At 34.2% G+C, this 27435-nt stretch overlaps 1 protein-coding gene across 2 annotated transcripts in view; it reads left to right on the plus strand.

Moving 5' to 3' along the window:
- Window positions 1–27435, plus strand: part of LOC136804581 (capping protein inhibiting regulator of actin dynamics-like) — a 45824-nt gene that overhangs the window by 3962 nt on the left and 14427 nt on the right. The window contains exons 2-9 of one of the 2 annotated variants that reach the window (XM_067061179.1): window positions 5760–5830; window positions 6137–6218; window positions 6487–6533; window positions 6768–6886; window positions 7494–7569; window positions 7903–7953; window positions 8314–8373; window positions 11066–11122. In XM_067061179.1, the coding sequence (XP_066917280.1) occupies window positions 5760–5830; window positions 6137–6218; window positions 6487–6533; window positions 6768–6886; window positions 7494–7569; window positions 7903–7953; window positions 8314–8373; window positions 11066–11122 (563 nt within the window). Of the gene's footprint in view, window positions 1–5759; window positions 5831–6136; window positions 6219–6486; window positions 6534–6767; window positions 6887–7493; window positions 7570–7902; window positions 7954–8313; window positions 8374–11065; window positions 11123–19869; window positions 20096–27435 lie in introns of those variants that run through there. The other variant, XM_067061180.1, reaches the window with a different exon arrangement.

Raw genomic sequence — 27435 nt, forward strand, 5'->3', positions numbered from 1 at the left:
GAGCATTTGATTCAGCCAATACTGTTGAAGAGTTTTGGACCCTGTACAGCTAAGCTCTCACAAATAAATTTGTGAAAGCTACGTTGTTCGATTGTTCGTAGTTGGCATTTTCGACCATGATGGCTTGTAGTTGAAGACGAGACACCACCTTTTACAGTGCCGTCTCCTTCAGTGTGGCTGAAATTTGGTACTATACCCTCTAGTATCGACCAAATATAAATAATTCCGTATCTCTCCCTCCTCCTTTGTAGAGGAAACATTTTCAAAATTTTCGATTCTTCCCAATAATCAAAAGTACTAAGGCCTTTGATTTTATTGAAGAAGTTCTTTTGTACAGATTCAATCTGTTCAATTTGGTGGGTGCTGTTTGGTGACCAAAGCTGAGAACAGTAGTCGAGGTGAGGGAGAACTAAGGATTTCCATAACGTTATCATAACATCACTGCTTCTGTTGTTGAGTGTTCTCAAAATCCAACTAGAAATGTCCTTAGCTTTTGCTATCATTTTATTGATGTGATCTGTGAATGAGCAGTCACTATTCATCCACACTCCAAGATCTTTGACAGAGTTTTTGTTTTCAATTACAGTTTTGTTGTTAGTGAAATAGGTTGATAAACTTTTTGATTCAGTATCTTTACTGTATTTCAAATGTTCGAATTTACAACTATTTAGTTTCATTTTATTGTTCTCAGTCTAATCATATACTATGTTGAGATCATGTTGCAACTTGAACGTGTCAATTATTCCTTGGATTTCTTTAAGCATTCTAGTATCATCAGCAAAGCTTGCAAGGATTGAATACCGGATATTATCATCAATATCAGAAATCATCGAAGAAGAAACAAAATTGGCCCAAGTACTGTTCCTTGAGGTACTCCTGATATGACAGTTGCACTTTCGGATTTGAAGCCATTTACAACAACAGATTGTTTTCTGCCTTTCAAAAACGATTCAATCCATTGCAATAGCTTTCCTTTGATCCCGAGCTGAGGTAATTTATGTAGCAAAATTGCATGATCAACTTTGTCGAATGCCTTACTGAAGTCCAAATAGATTATGTCGACATAAATACCTCTCTCAAGGTATGATAGTATTGTATCATAATGTTCAAGGAGTTGACTCAAACAAGATCTACCTTGTCAAAAGCCATATTGGGAGTCATTAAAAATGTTATTCTCTTCTAGATAATTAACATAGTTTTTCCGCACAATCTTTTCAAAGGTTTTCATTATGTGCAAGGTTAGTGACACTGGCCGGTAATTTTGGGCTTCACCTTGGTCCCCCCCACCTTTGTAAATAGAAATGATATGACTGTCTTTGAAGAGATGTGGTGTTACCCCGTTATCAAAACACTCTCTCCAGATTGTACAAAAAGGAGTTGCTAGTTCTTGGCTACAATTTTTGAGAAAGATAGCAGAAAAACCATCAGGTCCTGGTGCTGCATTTTTGGATATTGTTCCAATCTCCTCAACAAAGTCCTCTTTCGTAAAATCAATATCAGTCAAAACAAAATCACTGTCTTTATCATTATATTTTGCGTTTTCGAGTGGTGTACTAAAGACTGATTGGTACTGTTTTTGAAGAATGTCTGCCATCTTTTTACTGTCAGACACATAATTGTTTGTTGTTTTATCTATTAAAGGACCAATTCCAGGTTTGGTCGTACTGTGTCTTTTAGCATAAGAAAAGAAATATTTTGGATTTAGTTTGATCACTTCACAAGCTTTCTTTTCTGCAGTTGTAGTACTCTTCCTGTATGAGGTTTGTAAATGTTTTTCAATATCAACAAGTTGGGTTTTGACTTTTTTAATCTGAAAACAGTTTCTTGCTGAGATCTGCTGAGATGAATCTTTTTTCTAGCTTAGAACGCCTCCTCATTAGAATCCTCCTTTCTCTCGGAATTCTTTTATTTTTGTTCATTTTGTAAGGTTTCCTAATTGGAACAAATTTTTGACGATTTTTTCGCATATTTTCAACAGTTTTTCTAATTTTTCTACAGATTTTAATTCATAAAACTCATTGTCCTAGTCAATTTGAGACAGTTCATTTTTTACAGATTCCCAGGCAATTTCTTCATGATAGAAATTGAATTTTTCAAATGAGTTAAGCTAAGGCTACACTGATAGTCTTTTCAGGCGGCTGCAATGCAATTGTTGCATTGCAGCCGCCTAAAATTGTAGCTGTCTAGCCATCTAAAAAAAGGAACCAGGAAAAACGTGAAAAACATTCGAATTACAAAACATTCGAATTGCAAAACATTCGAATTACAAAACATTCAAATTACAAAACATTCAATTTTATCAAAAACATTCGAAAGTTATTCAAAGGGACATATAGTGATGCAGCAGCCTGATGATTCAGGCTCCCGCTACAGAAATTATAAAGGGAGCGACAGTATAGTTTTGTTGGCAATGGTTGGTCCAGAATATGAGTTTCTTTATGCTGATGTTGGTGCGAATGGACGTAATTCAGACGGCGGTATCTGGGACCAATGCAAGTCAAAACAATCGCTTGAGGATGGATCTCTCAATTTACCTCCTCCACAGAATTTGCCGGGACATAAGATGAAGGTTCCTTTTGTCGCGACTGGAGATGATGCATTTCCCTTAAAAAACTATCTAATGAAACCCTATCCTCAAAAAGGCTTATCAGTTGAAAGGCGCATTTTCAATTATCGCTTATCGCGGGAAAGGCGAATCTCTGAGAACAGATTCGGTATCTTGGCAAATAGATGGCGTATTTTTCGTCGACCGATAGCGCTAGGTCCTGAAAAGGTAAAGAAAATTACCTTACCTACGATCGCATTACATAATTGGCAGGGAAGCTCGACATCAGTTGGGAGGATTGATCTACACGCAGGATTGATTGACCATGAAACTGGCTCGGGTGAACTTATCGAGGGGTCTTTGAGAAACGAAGTACCAAGTGGAACCTATTTTTCACTAGAAAACGATCGACATGGAATTCGTTCGACCAACATAGCTAAATCAATTAGAGAAGAATTTACAGACTATTTCAATTTGGAGGGAGCTGTCAATTGGCAATGGAAGTCGGCTAGAGTTGACATTTAATCAATCACTATGGACACCTTTATTTTATTCTGTTTAACCAAAACGTTTTAAAACTCAATGAACAATGAAGTATAGATCATGTAAAGACACAATAAGGATTGTTTGAAACTGAGCTATAAACTTTTACATTTATATGAACAAATAAAGTTTGATTTCTTAAAAATATAACATACCCTTGGAAAAGGTATGTAGGAGATCTAAAGTGAAGTAGATGATTCTGTTCTTTCTCGCTTATATAGACTACCCTTGCCGGACCTCATACTGACTATTGTATTTTATATAAAAGATTTATCTCTGATTATTAGCATCGATCCCTCCTGTTTATCATATTATTCTAAAATTCCAAAGACCACCTCTTATTAGACCCTCCCACATTAGTTTTCCAAGAGTAGTAGACTATAAAGTTAAACTTGTAGTTAGAATCATTATATATTATTATAAACAGTAGACTCGACTCGTTATACCTTAAAATGGGAACTTATATATATAAATAGAGTTTGAATTTCAAAAATATAATTATTGGATTTGATAAAGTTTGATTCTAAAACTCTTTTTTCATGTCATGGTGCGGATATTTTGTTTTTATTGTTTTGCTTGTTTGAACTCGAGGCTGAAATTCTTACGGCAATCGAAAGAAATATAAACAAACGGAGGGGACCGCACCATCGTCCGCACGGACCATACGGTACTGTGGGGTCTTCTGGCTGCTTTTTTCAGCTTTTAGTCGCACAATTAACCAAACCAATACCGGTCTCATGTTTAATGTACTCCAAATCGCTTGGGGGGTCACATATGATCAAAGTCTTTTTTTCTTCGTCTGAAAGTTTTTTTTCTGGCTGGAATGTCTGGCTTGTCACTATCTACTAAAAAACAACTCACAATCTTTTTACAACTTTTTCAAAAAAATATTCAATTACAAAACATTTGAATTACAAAACATTCGATTTTCGAAGGTCCGACGTTCGAATGACATAATAAGATTGGAATGTCAGATACATCGTCAAAAAAATTGCAGATTCTTCTGCAACAAAATCAGTTCAAACTGATTTTGTTGCAGACACTTGCAATTTATTCTGCAATATTTTTATTGCATTGCAGAGCAATTGCAGAAAAAATTGACGCGCTACATTTTGCAATTTATCGCGCGCTTGTAACGCAATGCTAATTGCATTGCAGCCGCCTGAAAAAACTACCAGTGTAGCCTTAGCTTTACTTGGAATTTTGTTGTTTGTTTCAGTTACTGTTTCTATAGTTAAGTTTTATGAATGTTAATATTTACAGATGAATGGTGCGTTATGTTTGAGTTCGTTAGGATGCATGAGTAGCTATGTACTAATTCATGGTTGTTTGTCCATACTACTAAGTCAAGTGTATTGCCATCTTTGTGTGTTTCCTTAAGGATACACTGTTGTAACGTAAATTCATTTGCAAGTTCACTTAACAGATATAAACAGCTAGCCTGCTAGGAAATCAAACTTTCAGAAAAACCAACATCAGTCATCTACAGGATGTATTTGGAACAACAAGGTTGAGAGTTACCTGAATCAAGTTCAAGTTCCCAAGACAATAATTTATTTAAACTTGAAAACTTAAAATGAGACAAAATGACTGATTACAAAAGTGTAGCATCAACCAACCAAATTTTGTCATTCAATTCATTCAATGTGACTAACTATTAGGTACTCTAAGGCTTGCACCAGTGACTGCTTTGAAGGTGACCATAACTAGTAGCAGTAGTCCAAGTGCAGATTTGAATAGTTTGAATGAATTCCAGAGAGTGAGCCTCATTGATTTATCCCTCGATTTGAAAGTTCTGTAAATCCAGGTGTATAAACCCTTGACTTTGACAGTGATCATTTGAATATGCATTTTGTAAGACAGGTTGTTTGAAAGTAGGACATAAAGGTCTTTCACTGAACTTTTTATTTTGATGGGCTGCTGAACATCTGATTGGTAGACTGATGGTACTGTTAGTTGAACATTTTTTCAAACTTTTTCCCATCAAGCTTCATATTGTTGTCGGATGTCCAATTGTAAACAGTGTTGAGATCCTTTTGAAGTAAGTTTGCACCTGCAGCACCAGGTAGTACAACAAATGGCCTTCATCAGTCTTGTGTCATCAGCAAATGATGAGAGGATAGAGGGTTTTCATTGATGTCACTGATCGTTTTTCTTGTGTATTCATCTGTATGCAAACCAAAGTGCCAACATTATCAATGAATATCTTTTCAATCACTGCAAAATACGGCTAGAAATTTCAGACACAGCTTGTAAATAACCAACAAAACACTTTGACGACAAGATTGTATCAATACAAGCACATATGGCACAAAATTTTCCATTTGATTTCATAAAAACACATCAAAATCTCAGAAGAGGTTTTGTTTGCCATCTTGGATCAATTTTCGTATCCAAATCCCTATGGTAAAAATGTCCCGCGCTTAGTATCGGCTATCTAGGCAAACCAAAACAAGTTACTGTGGTTGAGGATAGCTTCTTTTTAAAGGGGGATCTGGTCTATCTGGTAGACAAAATCAAGAGTAAAAATTAAAGGAACCGCAATTTGTCAAGATGTACATCATCAAGATACATTTGCCTAAAAGTATTTTGCTTTGGTTTTATCTCTCAGGACTAGATATAAATGCATAAATTTTATTGTATTATTTTCAACATGATTTTTATTTTTCAGTTGATATCAAAAAGGCTTTCACCAGACTTGCAATAAAATTTCATCCAGATCTTAATTTCTTAGGAAGTAAAGTAAGTCATCTTTTTTCAAATCAACGAGGTTGACCCATGCTACTGGGGGAATCAGATACCACTACAAGAGTGTAGGGAGGTATGCCAGATCTTTACCCTCTAGAATTTAATATAATTGCTGATACCTACAAGCACAGTGTCAATGATGACTGGTAATGCACAACTCCCCTAGAACCCTAAAAGAATCAACAATAATCCAAGGAATAATAGATTCAACGCAATATTCTCTTGAATTCTCTGGATTTGACTGGAAGCTAATTTGAAAAGGGTGTAATTAATTTTTTTCATCAAAATTTTCCTATTTAGAGCGTTGATCAAGAAAAGAAACAGAAGTACCAAGAAACCTGTAAAGCATACAAGAAAATAATGGCAGGATTATCTCAAAATTGTATGATTTCATTAACTTTTTAAGAACTTTGATGAAAAATTGTGTACCTGGATTTTATAGTAAAATCATTTTTATTCTAGGTGTTTCATTAGAACCTAAGTTTGTTTCCAATTTTATATTAAGTTATTTCAATATTTCCCAGAAGTTTAAATGTTAACATAGAAAATAATGTCAGCCAAGAATTGTCTCATCACCTTCTTCAGGCAGCAATTATTCTCAACTTTTACCAGTGTGTCATTTCTTATGGAATTTCCTATATCTTTTTCAGTTGATAGCTGCAATATTGCTGATTGGAACAATGACAAAAGTGACGAGGTTTGTTTTTTAATTTGGGTGCAAATAAACTTTAATTAGGCTAAAGACTGGATAACACTAGGCTTTTTATGTCTTTTTTGGAATTTCCATAAAAAAAAAGGTGAATTGTCAAAGCAGGGTTTAGTACAACTTCTTTCAAGATAATTGAAGGTATCACAGGGTATCATTAGACTATAAAATCGTGTAAACATTCTGTTATATATCTTATAAATATCTGGTAATCTTTTGTTTTAGATTTTCTTCAGTTTACTTGGAGAACTCATTCAAAATAGCACAAGAACAAATGAACTATTCACACTGTTATCAGCTCAAGCAAACAGCAAATCACAATTCCAAAACGATAATGAATATAGGTATATCATAAACATGTATTTCTTAGAATAGCTTCTGTAATCTTTGAGAGGTCTTTTGAGAGGTTTTGTGCTTTAGATAAGGGTAATAGAAAAATTAGAATAGTGGCCACCCTCAGGTAATCTCAGAGTAGACCCTGAGACTTCGACAAGGCTATTGCTCTGTCAGAAGTTTTTCATGCGAATTCGAGATGCAAATCAAGTGCAAGTATTATGTCCTCCAAATCTATCTATACATAGGAACCAAGTAAGGTTTTCAGTTAAGTTGGCAATACAGTTTTAAATTTGGATGGTCTATTATGTGATTAATCTTAAAAGTCAAAGAAAATAAAGCTCTCATTATAGACAATGATGTTTTCTCAACAATATCTGATAATATTATTACCTCTATTACCTTTCGCCATCAACAATAATTCTCGTTGTTACCATGTAATATGCCAGTTAATTATTATTATAATGTATACATGTTTTTAAGGCACATGATGGCCTCTGAGAACCGGACCTTGATTGTACAATTGTCTTTTCCCGAATATTTTTGGATGTTTTTTCCAAGCTTCGTTGAGTCTTTCTTTGAAGATTTTGACAGTTTTTGTACATCACATTTTCTTAGATGTAAAGAAGATGCGATGGAAGATGATGAAGACGACGAAGAAGCTGAACTTAATAAACTTGTCAATATCCTAAAAGTATGATTATTTTCTTTTCATCCCATCCTATTATGTTGAAAGCAATCAATAGGCAGGGCTAGGTCTGCCAAATAACTTTAAGAGGGCTTTTCTGCTGCTTTCCAACAAAAAGGCTGTTTGGATAGATGGAGGATCTTAAAAAATCAGCCTTTGTCAGTTTTCCCTTTTGTCTATTCTCTGTTACCAGCTTTTCCTGGAATTGGCTCATGAGATTATTTTCTGATTTTTTCACAACAATGTAAAATGGCCAAAATGTGATGGAGCTCTTTTTTAAGAATTGATATGGTTGTTTCGCTGTCCTTTTTTGAATGTAAGTACTTTCTTTTTGTGTAGAACCGGTTACAGAATGGAAAATCAGTACCTGCAGGAATCACACAAGAAAAGGTATTCTCAAATTAACAAATTTTTTTTCATGATTTTGCTAAAATGAAAATTTTTGTGACTTTTTAAAACTAAAAATTATATAATTTTAAAACAGCTTAAATTTTTGTTCATCTTTTACGTCAGTCTTATTTTTGAAGATCAACCCTCCTTTTTTATGTCCAGTTAATTTTTCAACCTGTTTCAACATGCCAAATTGTTCAGGCTGGAAAACATGTTAAAAAAATATGATTTGACTATTCCTTTTTCATAAACTTATTTTATTTTGAATTTTTAATCATCATTACTTTTTTGTCATTATCAAGGCACTATGAAAAAAGTAATTTGAAATTAAATAATTAATCACTTTTTAATGTTTTCCAGCTTACAAGACTAAAAGACGATTTTATGAAACAGAAAGAAGAAAATAGAAAATCTGAAAAGGTAACAAACATATTACTTAACTCTAGTTTAGACGCCCGAATTTCTTCCCTGCCTGTTCTAATTGTTAGAGTAGGCAAAAAGAAGGCACAAAGATGGCAGTTAAAATCTATGCTTGGAAAAGATTTAAAGAAGTCATTGCATTGACGTCAAAAGAGGGCAACGTATTGACTTTAGACAGCCCACATTATGCCCACTTTATTTCACAATTGGAATAGGCAGGGTACAAAGTGGACTAGAGGTTACTTTATTTGTGAAAATAGTTGTCTCCTTGGTTAAGCTGCTCATAACAATTATGGCTAGAATATGTAAACTTTAGGCTTTGTCTATGTTAATATCTTTTGGTTTTTGTATGACCCTATTTTCAAAAAGAAAATCGTAAAAAATAATACTGTTCTTTGGGATGATTTGTTGGGAATGATTTGGCAAAATGTAGCAAATTTTTGTAAAAGGGCTTCTTTTATTACAACATTAGTTGTGTTGAAGAGAGTTTAGTATAAGCTTAAAAACAGAGCTGGCTGACTTCAAAAGCATGTAGTCATTACATTTGATGCTGCTTTAAAAATGATTCTACCCTAATGAATTCCAATCACTTTGTAATATTTAAACTTGAAAGCTGTAATCAGAATATGCATCACTATAATTTCTATAGGGACTTCAAGGATAATGTGCCACAATGAGTAGAAAAAGTTTGTCAAATTCTGGAAGACATTGCTACGAAAGTAGATTTCAATTGCAGCGCAGAAAATTCCAAGTAACGCTTGTGATTTAATCTGCAGTGGAAAAAATTCTCACACTGCACATTCAATACATAGAGCGGAAGATCTGTTAGTAGTGCTTCATGTTTAAGTTGCAGCGGGTAGGAAAACGAATAGCGCTTCTGATTGAAATAGAAGTGCGGAATCTTTTTTTCACTTCAAGGTGTTGGCTCTAATGGGCTTCCGTACATTGCAGAATTTATTCACTCTTTTTCATTTCATAAGAGTTTTTTGGACCTACCCCGGTGGGGTGGAGGTCCTATAAATTCACCTCTGTCCGTCCGTCCGTTCGTTACCAGCTTTTCTCGAGATTGGCTCATTAGTTTTTTCTGACTTTTTGCACAATGATGCAAAATGGCAATGCCCAAAATGTGACGGAGCCCGATTTTTGAAAAAAAAAATTTTTGGGCAAATTTGAGCCAAAAAACGGCTAAAAAACAGGTTTTTTGGAGTTTGTGAAAAATTGGATCATTAATTTTTTCTGATTTTTTGCATGAAAGTAGGGTACCACCATAGGTAAAAGATAGCTCAAGCAGATTTTTGCAAAAAAATTTATTTGGCCTAAAAAACGCATGTTTATCTATAAGAATCACTATTAATAAGCATACATCAATGTTCTTAGTCAAATTACTCAATTTTTTATGAAATGGATGTTTTTTTTGCTAATGAGGGCTTACTTTTAAAACATATGTGTATTTAGACATGCATTTTTGATTGCTTTGAGTGTTTTTATAGAAAAGCTAACCAAATTCGATATTTTTTTATAAGCACATTATCAATTACTTAGGTATTAACTTTTCTCGAGATTGGCTCTTTCATTCTTTATGATTTTTTGCACAAAGATGCATAACTATAAACCCTCGAATGTGACGGAGCCCAATTTTCGAAAATAAATATTTTTGGGCAAATTTGGGCCAAAAAACGGCTAAAAAACAGGTTTTTTGGACTTTGTGAAAAATTGGATCATTAATTTTTTCAGATTTTTTGCATGAAAGTAGGGTACCATCTTAGGTAAAAGATGGCTCAAGCAGATTTTTGCAAAAAAATTTTGTTGGCTCAAAAAACGCATGTTTATCTATAAGAATCACTATTAATAAGTATACATTAATGTTCTTTCAAATTACTCAATTTTTCTATGAGATAGATGTTTTTTGTTTTTGCTTATGAGGGCTTACTTTTGAAGCATATATGTATTTAGACATGCATTTTTGATTGCTTTGAGTGTTTTTATAGAAAAACTGGCCAAATTCGATATTTTTTTATAAGCACATTATCAATTACTTAGGTATTAGCTTTTCTCAAGATTGGCTCTTTCATTCTTTATGATTTTTTGCACAAAGATGCATAACTATAAACCCTCGAATGTGACGGAGCCAGATTTTCAAAAAAAAATGTTTTTGGGTAAATTTGGGCCAAAAAACGGCTAAAAAAGGTTTTTTTGGGCTTTGTGAAATATTGGATCATTGTTTTTTTCTGATTTTTTTGCATGAAAGTAGGTAAAAGATGGGTCAAGCAAATTTTTGTAAAAGAAGAACTTTTCAGCTCAAAAAACGCATCTTTATCTATAAGAATCACTATTAATAAGCATACATCATGTTCTTAGCCAAATTACTCAATTTTTTGATGAGATAGATGTTTTTTATGCTCTCGAAGTCTTGAATATGAAAGAATATTTCAAGAGCATGAAATTTTGGTTTCTAAACGTTTTTTATAAGAAACAAAAGACTAATTTAATTAAATCGTCACTATTTGTGTTCTGAATGATTGTTTAACGTTCATGCTCACGTAGATATCAATTATATATGTGTTAAATGCATAACCAGGTAGGTCCATAAAAGTATCACTTGTTCTTCCTGATAATGTACCACATTGAGTGGAAACGTTTGTCAAAACCTTGAAGACATTGCAGCATTTATTCACTCTTTTTCATTTCTTAGAATCACAGTACACCGACAAAGAAACTAAAAGTTGCGGCATCAGTTCCTGTGGCAAAGGTATGTTAGAATCCACTTTTGAATTATTTTGTTCTTAAATTTTACCGTTTAGCAGTGTGCCAACACAACTAGAGTACTTAACATTCAGGTTTTGTAGTTTTTGGTGGAGCTTTTCAAGCCAACATCTTCCAGCAGTGAAAAGTCAAAGAAAGTTAAAGTGTCTTTTTTCAGTACCTTTTGCTTCATAAAATCATGGCTTTTAAATTCACGTTCAGCATAATTTATTTGCTGCTTTATTCTGGGCGAGTTGATTGAGGTCTAATTTACAAGACATGGAAACCCTGGGAAACCTGCAAACTTTGCCTTTGATTTTCGTCTTGGAATTCTGCTACAAATAGCTATGAACTTTACCTAGTCACTTAATCAATAAAATAAAGTTTTTGTGATTTACCAAAGCCATCGCAGGGCACGACCACACAGTTAACCTCCTACATGACATACTGTGCTCACTTTGGGCATAATATCTAATTCTTTAATGCTGAAAGAAAAAAAAGTGGTCATACATATTGTTGTTTGTAAATTGGACAGATTTTCATCTTCAGAAAGAATCTCATATTTCTCTTCGAAAATCATTGTACGTTGCTATAATACTGGTAAAGGTCATTAGACCTGGTTAGGCATGATTGGTTTTCATTTTTATGAAGCGCTTGTGCATTTGTATCTAAATTGGTAAATGTCTTTTTGGGAATGCATTTCATTTGACGTAATTGTTCTATTTCTAAAAGACGCCCGCTCATTTTTATTCATCTCAAAAAAGAGTGATTTAGGTCAAACACCTTTTTATCTTTTTGAAAATTGACCCTTTTCTTCTGTCAGGATACAGTCAAAGATTTGGATCCCAAAAAATACATTGAAAGAGACGAATAGCCAATCATGAGTGTTCTAGTTTTCATTTTATTGGTTTTTTGTTCATTCCCCTCTCGCCCAGAAAATCAGCTGATCTTAATTTATCGATTATAAGATGGATAAGATAAGATGTTTTAAAGAGATAGTCAAATAGTTTATGTGGTTTCACTGTGATGTAATTGAACAAAAAAAAGAAAAATGTCGCTATTTTGCTAAAAAATTATATAGAAAAAGAAAATGAAAAAACTCTTCGATTTATAAAATGTTAATTTCACTTTTTTTGAAAACCTTGAGAGAGTTTGGAGCAGACAGCTCGAATGAGAAGAATTAAAACAATCTGTTTTTATGGGAAACATTTGATTTTTGTTTCTTTCAACCTCACAATATTCTTCTCATCTTGTTAAAGATATTTTGGGCTTTACATCGTGTTTTTACTATACTGAATTTATTCTTATAAAATGATTCTAATTTTGTGGTGTTTGGTGCCCTGTTGTTCTGTTGCGTTTACTCGTTTAATCTATCCCCTCAAGAGACAAAGAATTTTCTTTGAATCAGAGAAAGATTCGAGTTACGGAAAGTATTTTATACAGTTGGCTAAGCTGAGGGGACTAATGATTTAATTCGAATTTACAGAGATATTCGAATGATAGAGGATCGAATGTGAGAAAGTTGACCGTATACCTTTTTTTTTTAATTCTACCCTTTACGAAATAACAAAACAACCTGGCGATGACAGGGACGACTTTTAAAACGTTTGATCTCTTCATGAATTCAAAATAATTTCGAAATTATATTCTTCGAATTTTCATATAATATCTATACATTTTCTTATATATATTTTTTTCATTTATAACTTATCATCAACTTTTCTTTTAATTCTCTGTCTTTTTATTTCGTATTTTTCTTCCTTTCTTCTTCTTTTCATTGTGACGTCATCTTGAACGGGGTACTAACAGTACAGTTTTTTCGAAACATAAAAATTTTCCCCTTGAAATTTCGTATTCTCCTGTTTTCTTATTCTTTTGTTCATTTTTGGTCTGGATGGAACATATATAATTTAAGAGCCATTTTTTTTAAAAATCTTCAGAATAAAGAAAGTGTGATACCTCACCCTCTTAGATTTTGATGAAATTTTGACCAAATGATCCATCACACAAGAAAATAAGACCATGAAAATTTCACCTTGATATCTCAAGTAGTTTTGAAGATACAGCGTCTCAAAGATAGGCTACTAAGCGAAATTGACCCCTAAAAATCATGAACTCTGGTGGGGAGCAGATTTTGAAAGCCAATGAATTTTTATTCAAGTACATTAGAAAGCTGATTTACAGTGGATTTCAAGAACTTTTTGTAGGGAATCAGAAAAAATCAAATTGAGTCTCCAAAATTTTACCCGAAAATCTTTAGCATCTCCTGTAGAGGGCTTCAAACTTTGTGTAATCTGGGTTTAGAAGCACTTTTAGCTGTCTGCTGATGGTCCTTGGAGACTTTTTTGAAGCAAACTTTTGACCTGGAGTGGTTTACTGGTGGGTTTTGGCCACAAAAATAACATTTTCAGGATTTCTATTTTTGCGTAACCGTCAAAAATGGCCGAAAAAATTGCTATTTTGGCTGATCTGGAGCAAAATTCAAGATGGCGTATCTTTTTGAACCCCCTACAAATTTTTTTGAAACTTTCAGTAATGCTTTCTTAGTAGGTCTAGTTTATAACCTCAAAAAATCTCAGTGGGGCCTTGAAGTCTCTTAAAGATATGATCAATTGAAAATTTGCTTAACTTCGTTGTTTTTTTCCTCCTAAAATGCTAAATCAGGCCCACTTAAGGGCTCTAAAGGTAAATTTTTTGTCAAAATATTGGTTGATCTTCTCTAGCCAACTAATCATTGGCATTAAGGGAACAACTGTAAAAAAATTCAGGTCATTTCCATTAACAGATGACATTTTATGACTGTTTCTTTATTTTTAAGTATAGAATATGTAAAAAAATGGGACTGACATCTGGCCTTTCCTACCATTCCAGGGCCTATATTTTCAGGAAAAGCCTCAACCTTTCACAGTTTGGTAAATATTATTCCTAAATATAAGCAGGTTACTTCAACTAAATGGGTTTAACAGTACTTAATTCCTATTCAAAAACTTTTTAGACTCATTCAGAAATCCTACTTTGACAATAATTTGCGCTTTACCGCAAAATTTCTAAGTCCAAGTGTCGTGATTAACTTTAGACTGTCCAATATTTCTTGTCCAGAAGATTTAAACATCATTGTTTGCAGTATCTCATAAAATATCACCCTAGTAATGTTGCTTAGTTATTTAAGAATCAACAAGTAAGGCTGTCAGTGTACACAAATATAGAGATATTGGACAGTCTAAAGTTAATCACGACACTTGGACTTAGAAATTTTGCGGTAAAGCGCAAATTATTGTCAAAGTAGGATTTCTGAATGAGTCTAAAAAGTTTTTGAATAGGAATTAAGTACTGTTAAACCCATTTAGTTGAAGTAACCTGCTTATATTTAGGAATAATATTTACCAAACTGTGAAAGGTTGAGGCTTTTCCTGAAAATATAGGCCCTGGAATGGTAGGAAAGGCCAGATGTCAGTCCCATTTTTTTACATATTCTATACTTAAAAATAAAGAAACAGTCATAAATGTCATCTGTTAATGGAAATGACCTGAATTTTTTTACAGTTGTTCCCTTAATGCCAATGATTAGTTGGCTAGAGAAGATCAACCAATATTTTGACAAAAATTTACCTTTAGAGCCCTTAAGTGGGCCTGATTTAGCATTTTAGGAGGAAAAAAACAACGAAGTTAAGCAAATTTTCAATTGATCATATCTTTAAGAGACTTCAAGGCCCCACTGAGATTTTTTGAGGTTATAAACTAGACCTACTAAGAAAGCATTACTGAAAGTTTCAAAAAAATTTGTAGGGGGTTCAAAAAGATACGCCATCTTGAATTTTGCTCCAGATCAGCCAAAATAGCAATTTTTTCGGCCATTTTTGACGGTTACGCAAAAATAGAAATCCTGAAAATGTTATTTTTGTGGCCAAAACCCACCAGTAAACCACTCCAGGTCAAAAGTTTGCTTCAAAAAAGTCTCAAGGACCATCAGCAGACAGCTAAAAGTGCTTCCAAACCCAGATTACACAAAGTTTGAAGCCCTCTACAGGAGGTGCTAGAGATTTTTGGGGAAAATTTTGGAGACTCAATTTGATTTTTTCTGATTCCCTACAAAAAGTTCTTGAAATCCACTGTAAATCAGCTTTCTAATGTACTTGAATAAAAATTCATTGGCTTTCAAAATCTGCTCCCCACCAGAGTTCATGATTTTTAGGGGTCAATTTCCGCTTAGTAGCCTATCTTTGAGACACTGTATCTTCAAAACTACTTGAGATATCAAGGTGAAATTTTCAGGGTCTTATTTTCTTGTGTGATGGATCATTTGGTCAAAAATTCATCAAAATCCAAGAGGATGAGGTATCACACCCTGAAGACTCTTAAAAAAAATGGCTCTTAATTTTATTATCTTTTTCTCCATCTATCATATTCCTACCCCATTTTTAATATATCGTGAGAGAAAGAAGAGTCTATTTTAGTTACTCAAGATTTACTTTTCATCAAAAAAATTTCTTTCTTCATCAATTTTTTTTTGAAATTTTCTCCTCTTGTTCCCGGAATAAAATATTTTTTCACTAGTATAATACCGTCTTTTAATTGAAATAATTTTTGTAGAGAAGTTTTAGCCTGTGAACGTCGTTAAATCGCCCGTACTAAATGCAACGTTTCTTGTTTCTAATTCGAAAAGCTGAAGAGAGAAAAAAAACTTTACAAATTTTATCGTTATTCTAAACAAAAGAGAAGTTTTGAATTCTTTGAATGGAAATTTTTAGTGTTTGTTTTTTATAGTGTTTAGTATTTTTTCAACTAATTTTTGATTTTTTTATTTCTTAAAAATTTTCTCAAAGAGAGTTTGAAATTTGAAATTTAAGAATTAATCGTTTGAACTTGGACTCGTCTAAAGTAATTCAAGACAATTGCTGGGACTTGAGATTTTTATTTGGGCTAGACATATAGCCTATCAGCACGGCTATTTTTTGGTGATTTAGGCCATAATTTTAATGTCAAAAACTAAGTTTATTTCATTTTTTGTATAATTGTTAAAATTCGCTTAATGAATTAAAGTCCAATTCGTCTAGGGGTTCTTCACTTGTTATACATGGCGCCTTGATGATATATTTTAGTAGGGTGTGCTTGATTACCTCCTACATTTATACAAGCATACACGATTTTTTATGAGAACAAACTATATAAGAACATAAGGCTTCGATGGCCAAAATAGCACAAGCACAAGAACATTCTCAGGCTTTGCGGACTCGAAAACACCCACAATCCCGGACAAAAGGTTGTAGAATTTTCAAAAATGCATGAAGAATTTCAAAATAAGACCTGAAAACTCAGGGCTAATGTAGTTTTTATGGGATTTGGAGAGTTTTGGTGACAATTCCAGATGCCGAATCCACTCGACATTGAAGGAAATGAATTTTTGCAAAGTCTTCAGGCTATTTTTTTCTGAGATTGAAGATTGAAGGTTCAATGGGTTTTGCTCTTCAACTTTTTCGAGAAGATATCTATTAGAACATAATTTGAGATGGTTTAATCAATTATAAACAACTTTCCAGAGCTCTCTGGTGCACCCACCACCTGTGTGGCTGAAGTTCATCCATTTTTTTCAGTCATTTGTCTTTGGAGTCTATGGAAGTCTAAAAATCACAAGGACTTAAAGCCATAAGGACTAAAGCCACAAGGACTGGATAAGAGGATAAGAACATTTTAAGTTAAGAACATCTGAAAGCCTCAAAAATTTGGATGTTCTTATAAAAAAAGGTGTACAAGGTATGGGTGTATTTAGTATACCATGCGATGTTACGTAAAAGAGGATTTGAAGGGCACGAGCCATTCACTCTCACGTCCAACCCCTGCGGTGCGTCTCTCCTTTGTTTATTAGGAGATAATGCAATAAAAAAAACTGATCCTTTGTTTGACACTTTTTCTTATAAGAACAATCATATGCAGATAAAAACGATTATGGCTCAATTATATGAACGAGAGCTATTCTCACCCTAAATTAGAAATCAAGAATATTCTATAAAGAAAAACATGAAAAACTTGGATCGTTTTTGGTAAAATTGGGTGCCTTTTAATACCTGTTCAAGTATTTGGTTAAATGGTGCTAAGTACCTGAAAATTAAGGAGTTACAGTAATTTAAGAAAATTGTTGGAAATCATGTTGGATGAAGTTTGATCGCTATCAAACTTTTTATCCAACATTTTTAATGAGATTGACGTCACTTTTATGTTGGTTTCAATGTTGGATGCATTTGCGTAATCATGTTGGATGAAAATGTCTGACGTTTTTGCGCAAATGACTTTTTATGCAACTTTCCGAATTTTTTCATGCGCGACTTTCCGTCCAACATTTCGTCCAACAATGAATTTGAAATGTTGGATTGAATGTTGGATTCAATTCTTCTTTGAACAGCCTAGTTCTTATAAAACAAACGTAATTAGAGTTCAAATGACTCAATAATTTAGTTAAACAAGACGATACTATGATAAGGCCTTTTTTTTCTACTTTACATAATTATGTTGTTTAAAATTTAATTGGTCCCATTTCACTGTATAATGAGGTCTCTCCTTCGCCATGCCTTTTTTATATTCGTGATGAGATTTTTGTGTGTCTTGTTTTGATATATATACGATCTCGAAGTTCTTTCTTACTTTCCTGTGATTTGATGGACGGCAGAACATCGGCGACAAGTCGGAAAAAACCATTGTATTTAGACAGTAAACCTTCTTAAAACAGAAAATCAACTGTCTGACTTAGAGGCATCCAATACAAGATTGTATCGTTTTTATCTTCAAAACAAAATCGTCGCCTCACTTTTTTATAGAGACCTTAAAATTTATTACTTGCATCAAAAATGCTGATCAGTCAAAGAACAGGTCCATACTTTTATATATAACCAATCTAACTGTGGAACATGTAAAAAAATAATTTAAAAAAGTTCTCAATTACAGTACTGGGATATCAATGCCAGATTTTGACTATACCTTTTGATAACTACTAATGATATACACTTTTTTTTGTAAGAATCAGTTAAATTTTGCTGAGGCTCCGCTGTTCTTATTTTTTGGCGATTTTGAGCCTCAAATTGTTTTTATCCTGTTCTTATAGGGTTAATTGAGGTATTTTAGGGTCATTTCAGGCTCAGCACTGTTCTTAATTTGTTCTTATTTTTTGGTAAATTTGAGTCTCATTGCTCTTATAAAATCGTTCTCATAAAAAAGGTGTAGTTTGTTTTACTTACAAGAAATAGAGTCACCATGATGGAGGGTACTTTATAATTTGCATCAATTGGTCTCTGAGAGGAAGTTGTCTGCTGCACATCGTTGTTCTGTGATGTGTTGTTTGTTGTCATGATGTTTATAGTAAAAGTGGTATCATATGATTTTGTTATTTTGTGTTGTTTGGAGAGGTTCTTAGTTATACTAAAGGAAAAGTTGACGTGGATCTATTTGGTACAATATAACGAGTAAATGGATTCAATTTAGTTCAATTTACTATCCTAACTTTCTATTAGTTTCATAGGAATTGTTTTTCGTGGGTGTGGAGAGACGCGCTTGTACTTGAAAAGGAAAGGTTTTATGTGTATGCAATATAATAAGTGAATGGATCCTTGATTGATCGAAAAAGCAACGCTAAATTTTCTTAAACGTCCACCTCTACCTATACAACCAGCAAACCCACCAATGTATAGCATCAATCAATGCACTGTTTATTTCAACAGTAGTACTCAAAATCAAAACCAACATTTTAAATGTTTTGTCTCCTCCAAAAAAGGGAAGACGAACAATTTTTACTTTATGACATTCCAAAAAACCTTCGGATGTGCGTTCTACGGCTTTTCGAACGCGTTATATTTTGAAAATCCTTCCTTCGATCTACCATTTTGAATTTTTTGCTTGTATTTGCGGCGTTTCCCTTCAATATTTTCACTGTTTTTGGGACTTAATTTGCACTGTTTTGGGGAATAACACGTTTATGTATTCGTTCTAAGCCAACCAGTTTGCTCATATATTTTGCACCATACGATAAATGTTAATTATATGTTTTCTTTTGTTGACAGTAGTACCAGTGGCTATCATATGATATTATTTGCATGTTTGTGTGACTGCCTAGGGATTTTCGCTCAAGAAAAAGGTTTACATGCATCTATATTTATATAACTTTGGTACAATATAACTGCTAATCTCAATCCATTACTCTGTATTTCAATTTCCTTGTTTTTAAATCAGACTTTAAAGCTCAACTCAGCTCAGGCTTTGTTGATTGTAATGATGGGTTGTCTTTTCAAAGAGTAGCTGTTTTTGAAAATATGATTTTTGTTACTTTAACTTTTCTAAATCAGTCGCTTTCTAAACTGAAAAATTCTTAGCTCAAGAATCCATTCAATTCGGGTGACGTCATAGTCCCGTTTGCAGGTCAAAAACTGTTACACGTTTTTTTATAAGAACGTCCAAAATTTTTGAAGCCTTCGGATGTTCTTAACTTTTGTAGTTTTAAGCCTAAAACTGTTCTTAACATGTTCTTATTTTAACTATTTTTTGGGTATTTTTGTCCATATTCCTAATAAATTAGGTGTTTCACGTCCACGAAGCCTTAAAATGTTCTTAACTTGTTCTTAACAATTCGGTCATCGAAGCCTGAAGTTCTTATATAGCACGTTCTTATAAAAAAGCATGTATAATGCTCTTTATCTTTAATCTTTCCAAGAAATACTATATGAAAAAGTTCCCTTTTTTGTCTTTACATGAAACTTACTATCATTTTCGCTCAGTTGTGTACTTAAGTATAAAAACTGCTGACCTTAACTTTGAAAGGGCGCAAATGTTGTAGTGTCTATTAGAAAGGTTAGACATGATGGTATATTCGTCGAGATAAAGCGTACCTTGATGTTGTATTAGAAATCCTTTATATCGGCTTCTATTTTCACTTTTATTCCTTGGTTTTTAACAAAACATGGTGTATTTCCTTGAGATTTATCAAAACTTTTTGGATACAGTAAGTTTACATTTTTCCCTATTTGTATCTTTTTCGTTTTTAGATCGGTTAGGCTGCTATTTCTCATGATTTTTGTAAGCCCTTCAATGATTTTTTTCAGAGTATCCAAATCCTGTAGTCCTTTTTTTAACGTGTCCTCTAATACCTAGAATTAAAAAAACTTTTAAAAAGGCACCTCTGTGTCTATTTTATATGAGGCAAATACTTTCTTCCTGGTCAGAAACACTACAGCGGAGTCTCTTTAACTCGAACCTCTTTAACTCGAACCTCTTTAACTCGAACCTCTATAACTCGAACCTTTATAACTCGAATAACATTTCTCGTCCCTTCAGTTAACAATGCTTTATAAACCTTACTCCATAACTCGAAATGTTCTTAACTCGAACAAACTTGTTTTCCCCGTGAGTGTTCGAGTTATGAGACTCGACTGTATTAAGATTTCAATTTTTTTTTTAACTTGAAAATTATTGGAAGATAAACTCCTTTATCGAGTATGTCACAGACGCTCTGAGTATAGCAACACAGCTTAACAATTTTCACATCGATGGCTTGCTGCTCACTATTAAATTGGATTACATCTCATAACATTGAGTGGAAGATGTTATATTATCAGTCGACAAAACTGCAAAACAATCTAAAATCGGAATAAAAGTATTTTTAAGATGCGAAGCCAACATAATGTATCAAAATATTGAAACATTAGTCCTTAGAATGGTAGGGTAGGCCCACATTTTGTCACAATGAATGTTGTCATAGTCTTTGTGGATGGTTTTTAGGTAACACAATATTATCAAACATACAATCTTGCTAAAAATCTTTGAGAGAAAAAAATGACTATACAGGGGGACTTCCCACCGGTTGAGATTAGTTTTTAAAAGGACTATTTGTCATGCTCAGATGTCCACGCTTGTGCACAGCATGCTAGCTGTGTGCTTTTTATTCCTTTCTAGAAAAAAAATTGTTTTGTGCTAGACGCTTTATACACTTAACGTTTATGTGAAATTGCATGAAAATGTCGATCGGTTTTTATGTTTCTATTACTATTTGAAATCAGTTCAAGCCGTATTTTAAAAAGGCAAGGCAGCGTAGCCTGGAAACAAAAAATGGCACTTTTTGTGATGTTTTTCTCCAAAAAGGACTCTTTTAACACTATTTTCCCACACATTCCCACAAATGTTTGCTAGGAGACTTCAACTTCCCAACGATAAATTGGGAAAATTGGACAACCCCACACATAGAAGATAGTAAAGAAGAAAAGTTTCTAGATGCTTTGAGAGATGCATATCTTCATCAACACGTTGACGAGCCAACTCGATGTCGTGGAACAGATGACCCATCTCTAATCGACCTGATATTGACAGGGGAAGAAAATCAAATAGTGAATCTAGATTACTTAAGTCCACTTGGTAAAAGTGATCATAGCTCGTTAGCGTTCAAATTTGCTTGTTACGCTCACCCCAAAAGTGTACAGACAAGATATATCTTTGCGTCGGCCAATTTCCAATCGATGAATAACGATCTTAGCTTAAGAGACTGGAAACAAAGTTTCAAGAAAGCATCTGTGGAAACATCAGTGGATGATCTTTGGAAAACTTTCAAAGAAGCTATACTCGACCTCAGAAATAGGTTTGTACCACTGAAAGAAGTAGGTAACAGCTTTTGGAAGAATAAAGGCAAAATCCCTATAAAAAAGGACCTGCAAGATGAAATCAAGAGAAAGAAATTGCTGAATAGAAGGTGGTTAAGATCTTCACCTCTCTACCGAGATCATCACCGCGCCAACTATGTACTCGCAAGGAATAGAGTAAATCGAATGCTGGTGAAGGCACATCGGGCATATGAGAAGAGTATCTGTGACAAATCCAAAGAGAAACCCAAGATCTTTTGGTCTCACGTAAGAAGTAAACTCAAATCAACAAGTGGAGTTTCGCCACTTCTTCAGAACCCTGACGATAAATCGTCTCTTAAACATGACGACCACGAGAAGGCAAACATCTTGCAAAAGCAGTTTTGTAGTGTCTTTACTGATGAGCCAGAGGGTGAATTACCAGACTTCCCTGCACGAACAGATAAGAAGATTAGTGATCTATTCGTCACCGAGGAGATGATGAAGAAACAGATAAAACTGATTGACACCAACAAATCCTTTGGTCCAGATGAAATTCATCCCAAAATGTTGGTAGAATTGGTCGACCACGTAGCCGAGCCTTTGGCGATCATAATGAATAAAACCTTGTCGTGTGGAATCATACCGAAAGAATGGAAGATGGCTTACGTTTCGCCAATTTACAAGAACAAGGGTGCTCAAAATCTAGCAATAAACTATAGACCAGTCAGCCTGACATCAGTTGTTGTAAATTGATGGAATCATTTCTAAGGAGGCATATCATGAATCATCTACAAGATCAAAAACTATTGTCAAATAAACAATACGGCTTCATCAGTCACCGATCAACAGTTACTCAACTCCTGAACTACTTGGATAAGTGCTGCGAAAGCATTGCTAATGGTAAAGTAGTTGATACGATATATTTCGATTTTGCTAAAGCCTTCGATACTGTTCCCTACCGTCGCTTGCTGAAGAAACTTGAAGGATATGGAATATCAAGTAACTGTCTACGATGGATAGAGTCTTTCTTGACAGACAGAAAGCAACTCGTAAAGGTCGATCAAGCTCGATCAAGTACAAACTCCGTTGTAAGTGGTATTCCTTAAGGAAGTGTCCTTGGACCATTTCTCTTTGTGTTATCTATTATATCAATGACCTCCCGGACAACGTCATCTCATCTATTTTCCTATTTGCCGATGATACGAAGATAGTCAAAGAGATCAACTCAATCGAGGATTCTTTGACAATCCAACAGGACATCAATGAACTGGAAAATTGGTCGAGAAAATGGCTTTTAAAATTCCATCCAGATAAATGCCATGTACTAACTCTCGGGAAATTCGAGAACATCATCCATGCACACCCATACTCGTTAGATGGAAACCAACTTGAACACGTTTCCCTTGAAAAGGATCTAGGTGTGCTGATCGACTCCGATATTACCTTTGAAGAGCACATATCGAAACAGGTCAAGAAAGCAAACTCAATTCTCGGTGTGATCAGAAGAGGCTTCGAGGAATTATGTCCCAGGACACTTTACACACTGTATACCACCTTTGTTCGACCTCATTTGGAATATGCTCAATCTGTATGGTCACCTAGATTGCGTAAGCACGTCAACCTACTTGAAGGGGTTCAAAGGCGTGCAACAAGAATGGTACGTCGTCTACGAAATTTAACATACGAGCAGCGCCTGCGAAAACTGGACTTACCATCTCTTGAATTTAGGAGACAATTTGGCGACATGGTTCAAATATACAAACACCTTCACTTCTATGACAAAAATACCATCGTCAAAAAGTTTTCTCGCCGAACTCGTCCCCATCGTAAACATGATTACGAATTGATCCCTAATTTCTCAGATGATGGATTAAGGGGTGTGCAAACAAAATCATTTTATTATAGATGCATATCGGCGTGGAACCAGCTCCCAAAAAATGTTGTTAATGCTAAGTCAATCAAAGCATTTAAAGAAGAACTGACTCAGGCATGGATAAAGCACCCGTTACGTTACGATTCAAGATCACTTTTGTAATCATTATGTAGATAGACCGGTTTAGAGGCCCTAGTGTGCCTGGACTGTAAATCCTTTAATAAATAATAAAAAATAAATTTTGTTATAAATATTAGGAGATATGCAGCGCCCGATAACCGTACACTTACAAGTCATGAAAAATAGCCTACGCAAGTATGGAACTATTTTGTGAATACGTATAGTGTGGTTTCTTCAGAATGTAAAGCATCGAGGATGTCTTCTTGTGCTTATGGCTGTTATTGGTTAAGTCTAAACATGTAGTTCCCTAGGTGCGTCGTCGAATGTCCTTTCGTATCTTGTCCGTACAAGCGTGTCACGATACAACGACTTCGGATGTTAGACTTTGTGTCACCGTGTCAAAATTGGAGCCAAATCCTCGTCCATCCATTTTTTGGTACAACTATTATTATAAGGGTTTTAACCTCACCCAATGTAAAGTAACATTCTGGCTGAAATGGCTAGCTAAGCTTTATACGACTACGAGTATGAGTAATACAAAAAGACCACACCTATCATCAGTCTACCCGTAGCTGTTTGAAAAAAGACAGCGTCTAGCGGTCACTAAAATGTGTGTAGTTATTGACAGTATATCTCCATATAATCCTTTTTGATGTTTCAAAATATGATCTCAAATGAAACACCATTGAGCTCTAAAAAAATAAGGACTTGAAAATCACAATAGTATTTGCCGTTGGGGAAAGTAAAACCGACTTATGGCTAGAAATGGTAAGCAGAGTTGTGCCTTGTTTGAGTAGTTCTCTATCCCAGTCTTTATTTAAGAGTTTGGCTATCGTTGCGCTTGTTGCTTATCGCGTTGTTGATTCTTCGTCTTGTAACTTTCCCGAAAGCTTTGAAGGAGGCTTGTGTTGTATTTACATTTCCGTCTAAAAGTCAGAGTAGAATGATGATTATAAAGCTGACATTCCATACAGTGTATTGCATGCCTTTAGTTTTTTCTGAGTGTTTGTATGTACTTTCAAAATGTAATATGAGGAGAGAGGGACCAGATCTGAGAATCAAATGTCTATTTAGTAGTACCACTTATAATCACTCCTTCTCTCTGATCATGTGGTTGTCTACTATCGCTCTGTTAATAGTAGAAATAAAACAAAAAATAATGGAGGGAACAAATTTTAGTTTATTCAAACTAAAATCCGTAACAAAAATCGTATTATCATGTAACGCTTATACTACTGTATTACACGCATTATAAACGACTCCAGTCTTTCGTTCTGTCTTGTATTACACTATTCCGCTGATTGAATGTAAAGTATCTCGGCGGAGAAGAGTGCCTCTTATACCATCTACACTTTTTTAATAAGAACATGAGTTTGACAGTTAGTACAAAGGGCAGACTAGATTTCTAGATCTTCACGTTCTAGCTAATGTCTTATTCATTATTTTGTCCAGGGCGTGTTTTGAAAGAATCTGAATTTAAACTTAAGTCTTAGTTCTCAATTTCAGTTGATGTCTTTTCTCATTTCTTGTGTGTTCTTAAAGTGTTCTTAAAGTCACGAAAATTGAATGATAATGAGATGCGTAATCGCTTAAGTTTGTTTTGAATTGCTGATCTGTCAAATCAGAAAGATTTTTTTTTGTCTTTCTAATATAGTACGTATGTGATTTTTTTTTCTCTATGCCTGCCACAGTATTTACGTTTCTTTATGTGTATGTGTTGGTATATAGCTGAACTCTAAATTTCTATCTTCGAAAAAACCTTTGAAACAATGTGTAGGCCTTTCGTGTGTTGTCATGTTGTTGTGTTATATGTTTTGTTGTGACTGTGTAGTTATAATTTATTTGTCCGGGTAATTTTTTTTCAGATTTTTCACCGGCAATTCAATATTTCAGAGTGGGTGTTTTCGTAGGATTGTCATTACTTGGTATGTGTTTTTATGTTTTTTGGTTAGATGTAAAAAACGTACATCTTATGCAGGTGTGGATTTTGGAATGGAAATAGACGACAAGTAAAGTCTTTGTGCTGTGGCAACGTGGTGTTCGAATGAGTTGAAGTTTCTTTCGGCAAATATTTAGTATTTCGTTGATTCGTTGGTAGGCGATTATTGATATAAGCCGATACTTTACGTATGTATAAAACCAGATAAAACCATCAATCCGGGACTTACAGGCAGTCTTGCAGCAAATAGTTCCAACTATTGCACATCATGAACATACTTAACTAATCACTGACATGACCATCCAATTTGTCTACACGTTTTTTTTACAAGAACAAACTATATAAGAACATAAAGCTTCGATGGCCAAAATGTTAAGAACTAGTTAAGAACATTTTAAGGCTTTGTGGACTCTAAAACACCCGATTTCTTAGAAAAATGCACAAAAATATCCACAAAATGGTCAAAATAAGAACATGTTAAGAACATTTAAGGCTTAAAATCTGAAAAAGTTAAGAACACCCGAAGGCTTAAAAATTTTTGAATGTTCTTATAAAAAAACGTGTAACTAATCACTGACATGACCATCAAATGAAGCAGCGGAGAGTTTTGAACTGGAAGCCCCTGGCTTGTCTGGTTGCGACTTTAGACGTGTCGATGATTGCTCTTTATTGTTTCTTTACTGATATTTCGATAAGCTTCCAAACTTGTTTCCGTCAAGGAAATGTAATTCTTATTAACGATCTATAAACGTGATGAACACATTCTCCAGCATAAGAACATTTTCTCGTGTGATTAACAAATTCCTTTGCGGTTTGTATCAGAATGTTGTTTGGTAGGGAGTAAACAATTTTTTTGGAAGACGCATTGCGCAGAAAGATGATAATGTGGAATGAAATTTTCAGCTTTTTAGAATTTTTTCAAATTTTGACCATGATTTCATCCTAAGAAGTCTCACTTTAAGTGTATATCTGATTTTAAAAGCAAGTGTGACTGAAAAATTTTCGAATTATATTTCAATACAAATTTTTTTTATAAGCAACTCCAATTTTTGGGTCAGGGCTGACGTTCCTTTCTAGCTCACTTTCTGAAAAGTTTGCCTTGACCACCCCTGACTATACCATATATATGATTATTGGGTCCATGACTATTGTTTGCAATGCTTAGATTATCTAAAAAGCTTTTACTTTACTAGAGAGTGACAAAAAATCTGGCTAATTTCAAGGCTCGAGCCATAGCAATCTGGCTGCTTGTAAAAAAATATGTCAACACGTGTAATGTTGAAAGAGTGGTATTTTTAAAACTAAAGTATCTGTTATCCTAACCCTTCATGGAGGACAGAAGTATTTTGTTGCATCGATATGTGTTTGATTTGATTTGAGACGAATAAAGGTTTCTTTCAAGAACTTCTTTAATTTTGATTTATAACAGCTACTGACCCTTTGCCATCTTTGATCAGAGTTATTAGAAAAGTGATGTCCTAACAGTAGTACTTTTCGATATGGGTCAATTTGTAATCCCGTGAAATTTTCCGTAAAAATTCCGCTTAGAGATTGACCGGGATCGATAAAAACTGTGTTCTGGGTCAGTTTTTAGACGCTAAAGCGAACGAGAAACGTGACATTCGCTGTATTGCAGAGTCCTTTGTATCAAGCGTGAGCTTCGTACCAGCTTTATAATAAATATTATGATAATGTGGGTAGATAAAGAGCATATCTATTTCAATCGAGATCAGTTATTTGGAGAATTTTTTGTGTCTGAATTTTTATGTCAGTTTGATCTGGTTTAATTTTTTTTTCTC

The sequence above is a fragment of the Clytia hemisphaerica genome, unplaced genomic scaffold (assembly GCF_902728285.1).
Source record: "Clytia hemisphaerica strain Z4C2 unplaced genomic scaffold, Clytia hemisphaerica genome assembly, whole genome shotgun sequence".
NCBI lineage: Eukaryota > Metazoa > Cnidaria > Hydrozoa > Leptothecata > Clytiidae > Clytia > Clytia hemisphaerica.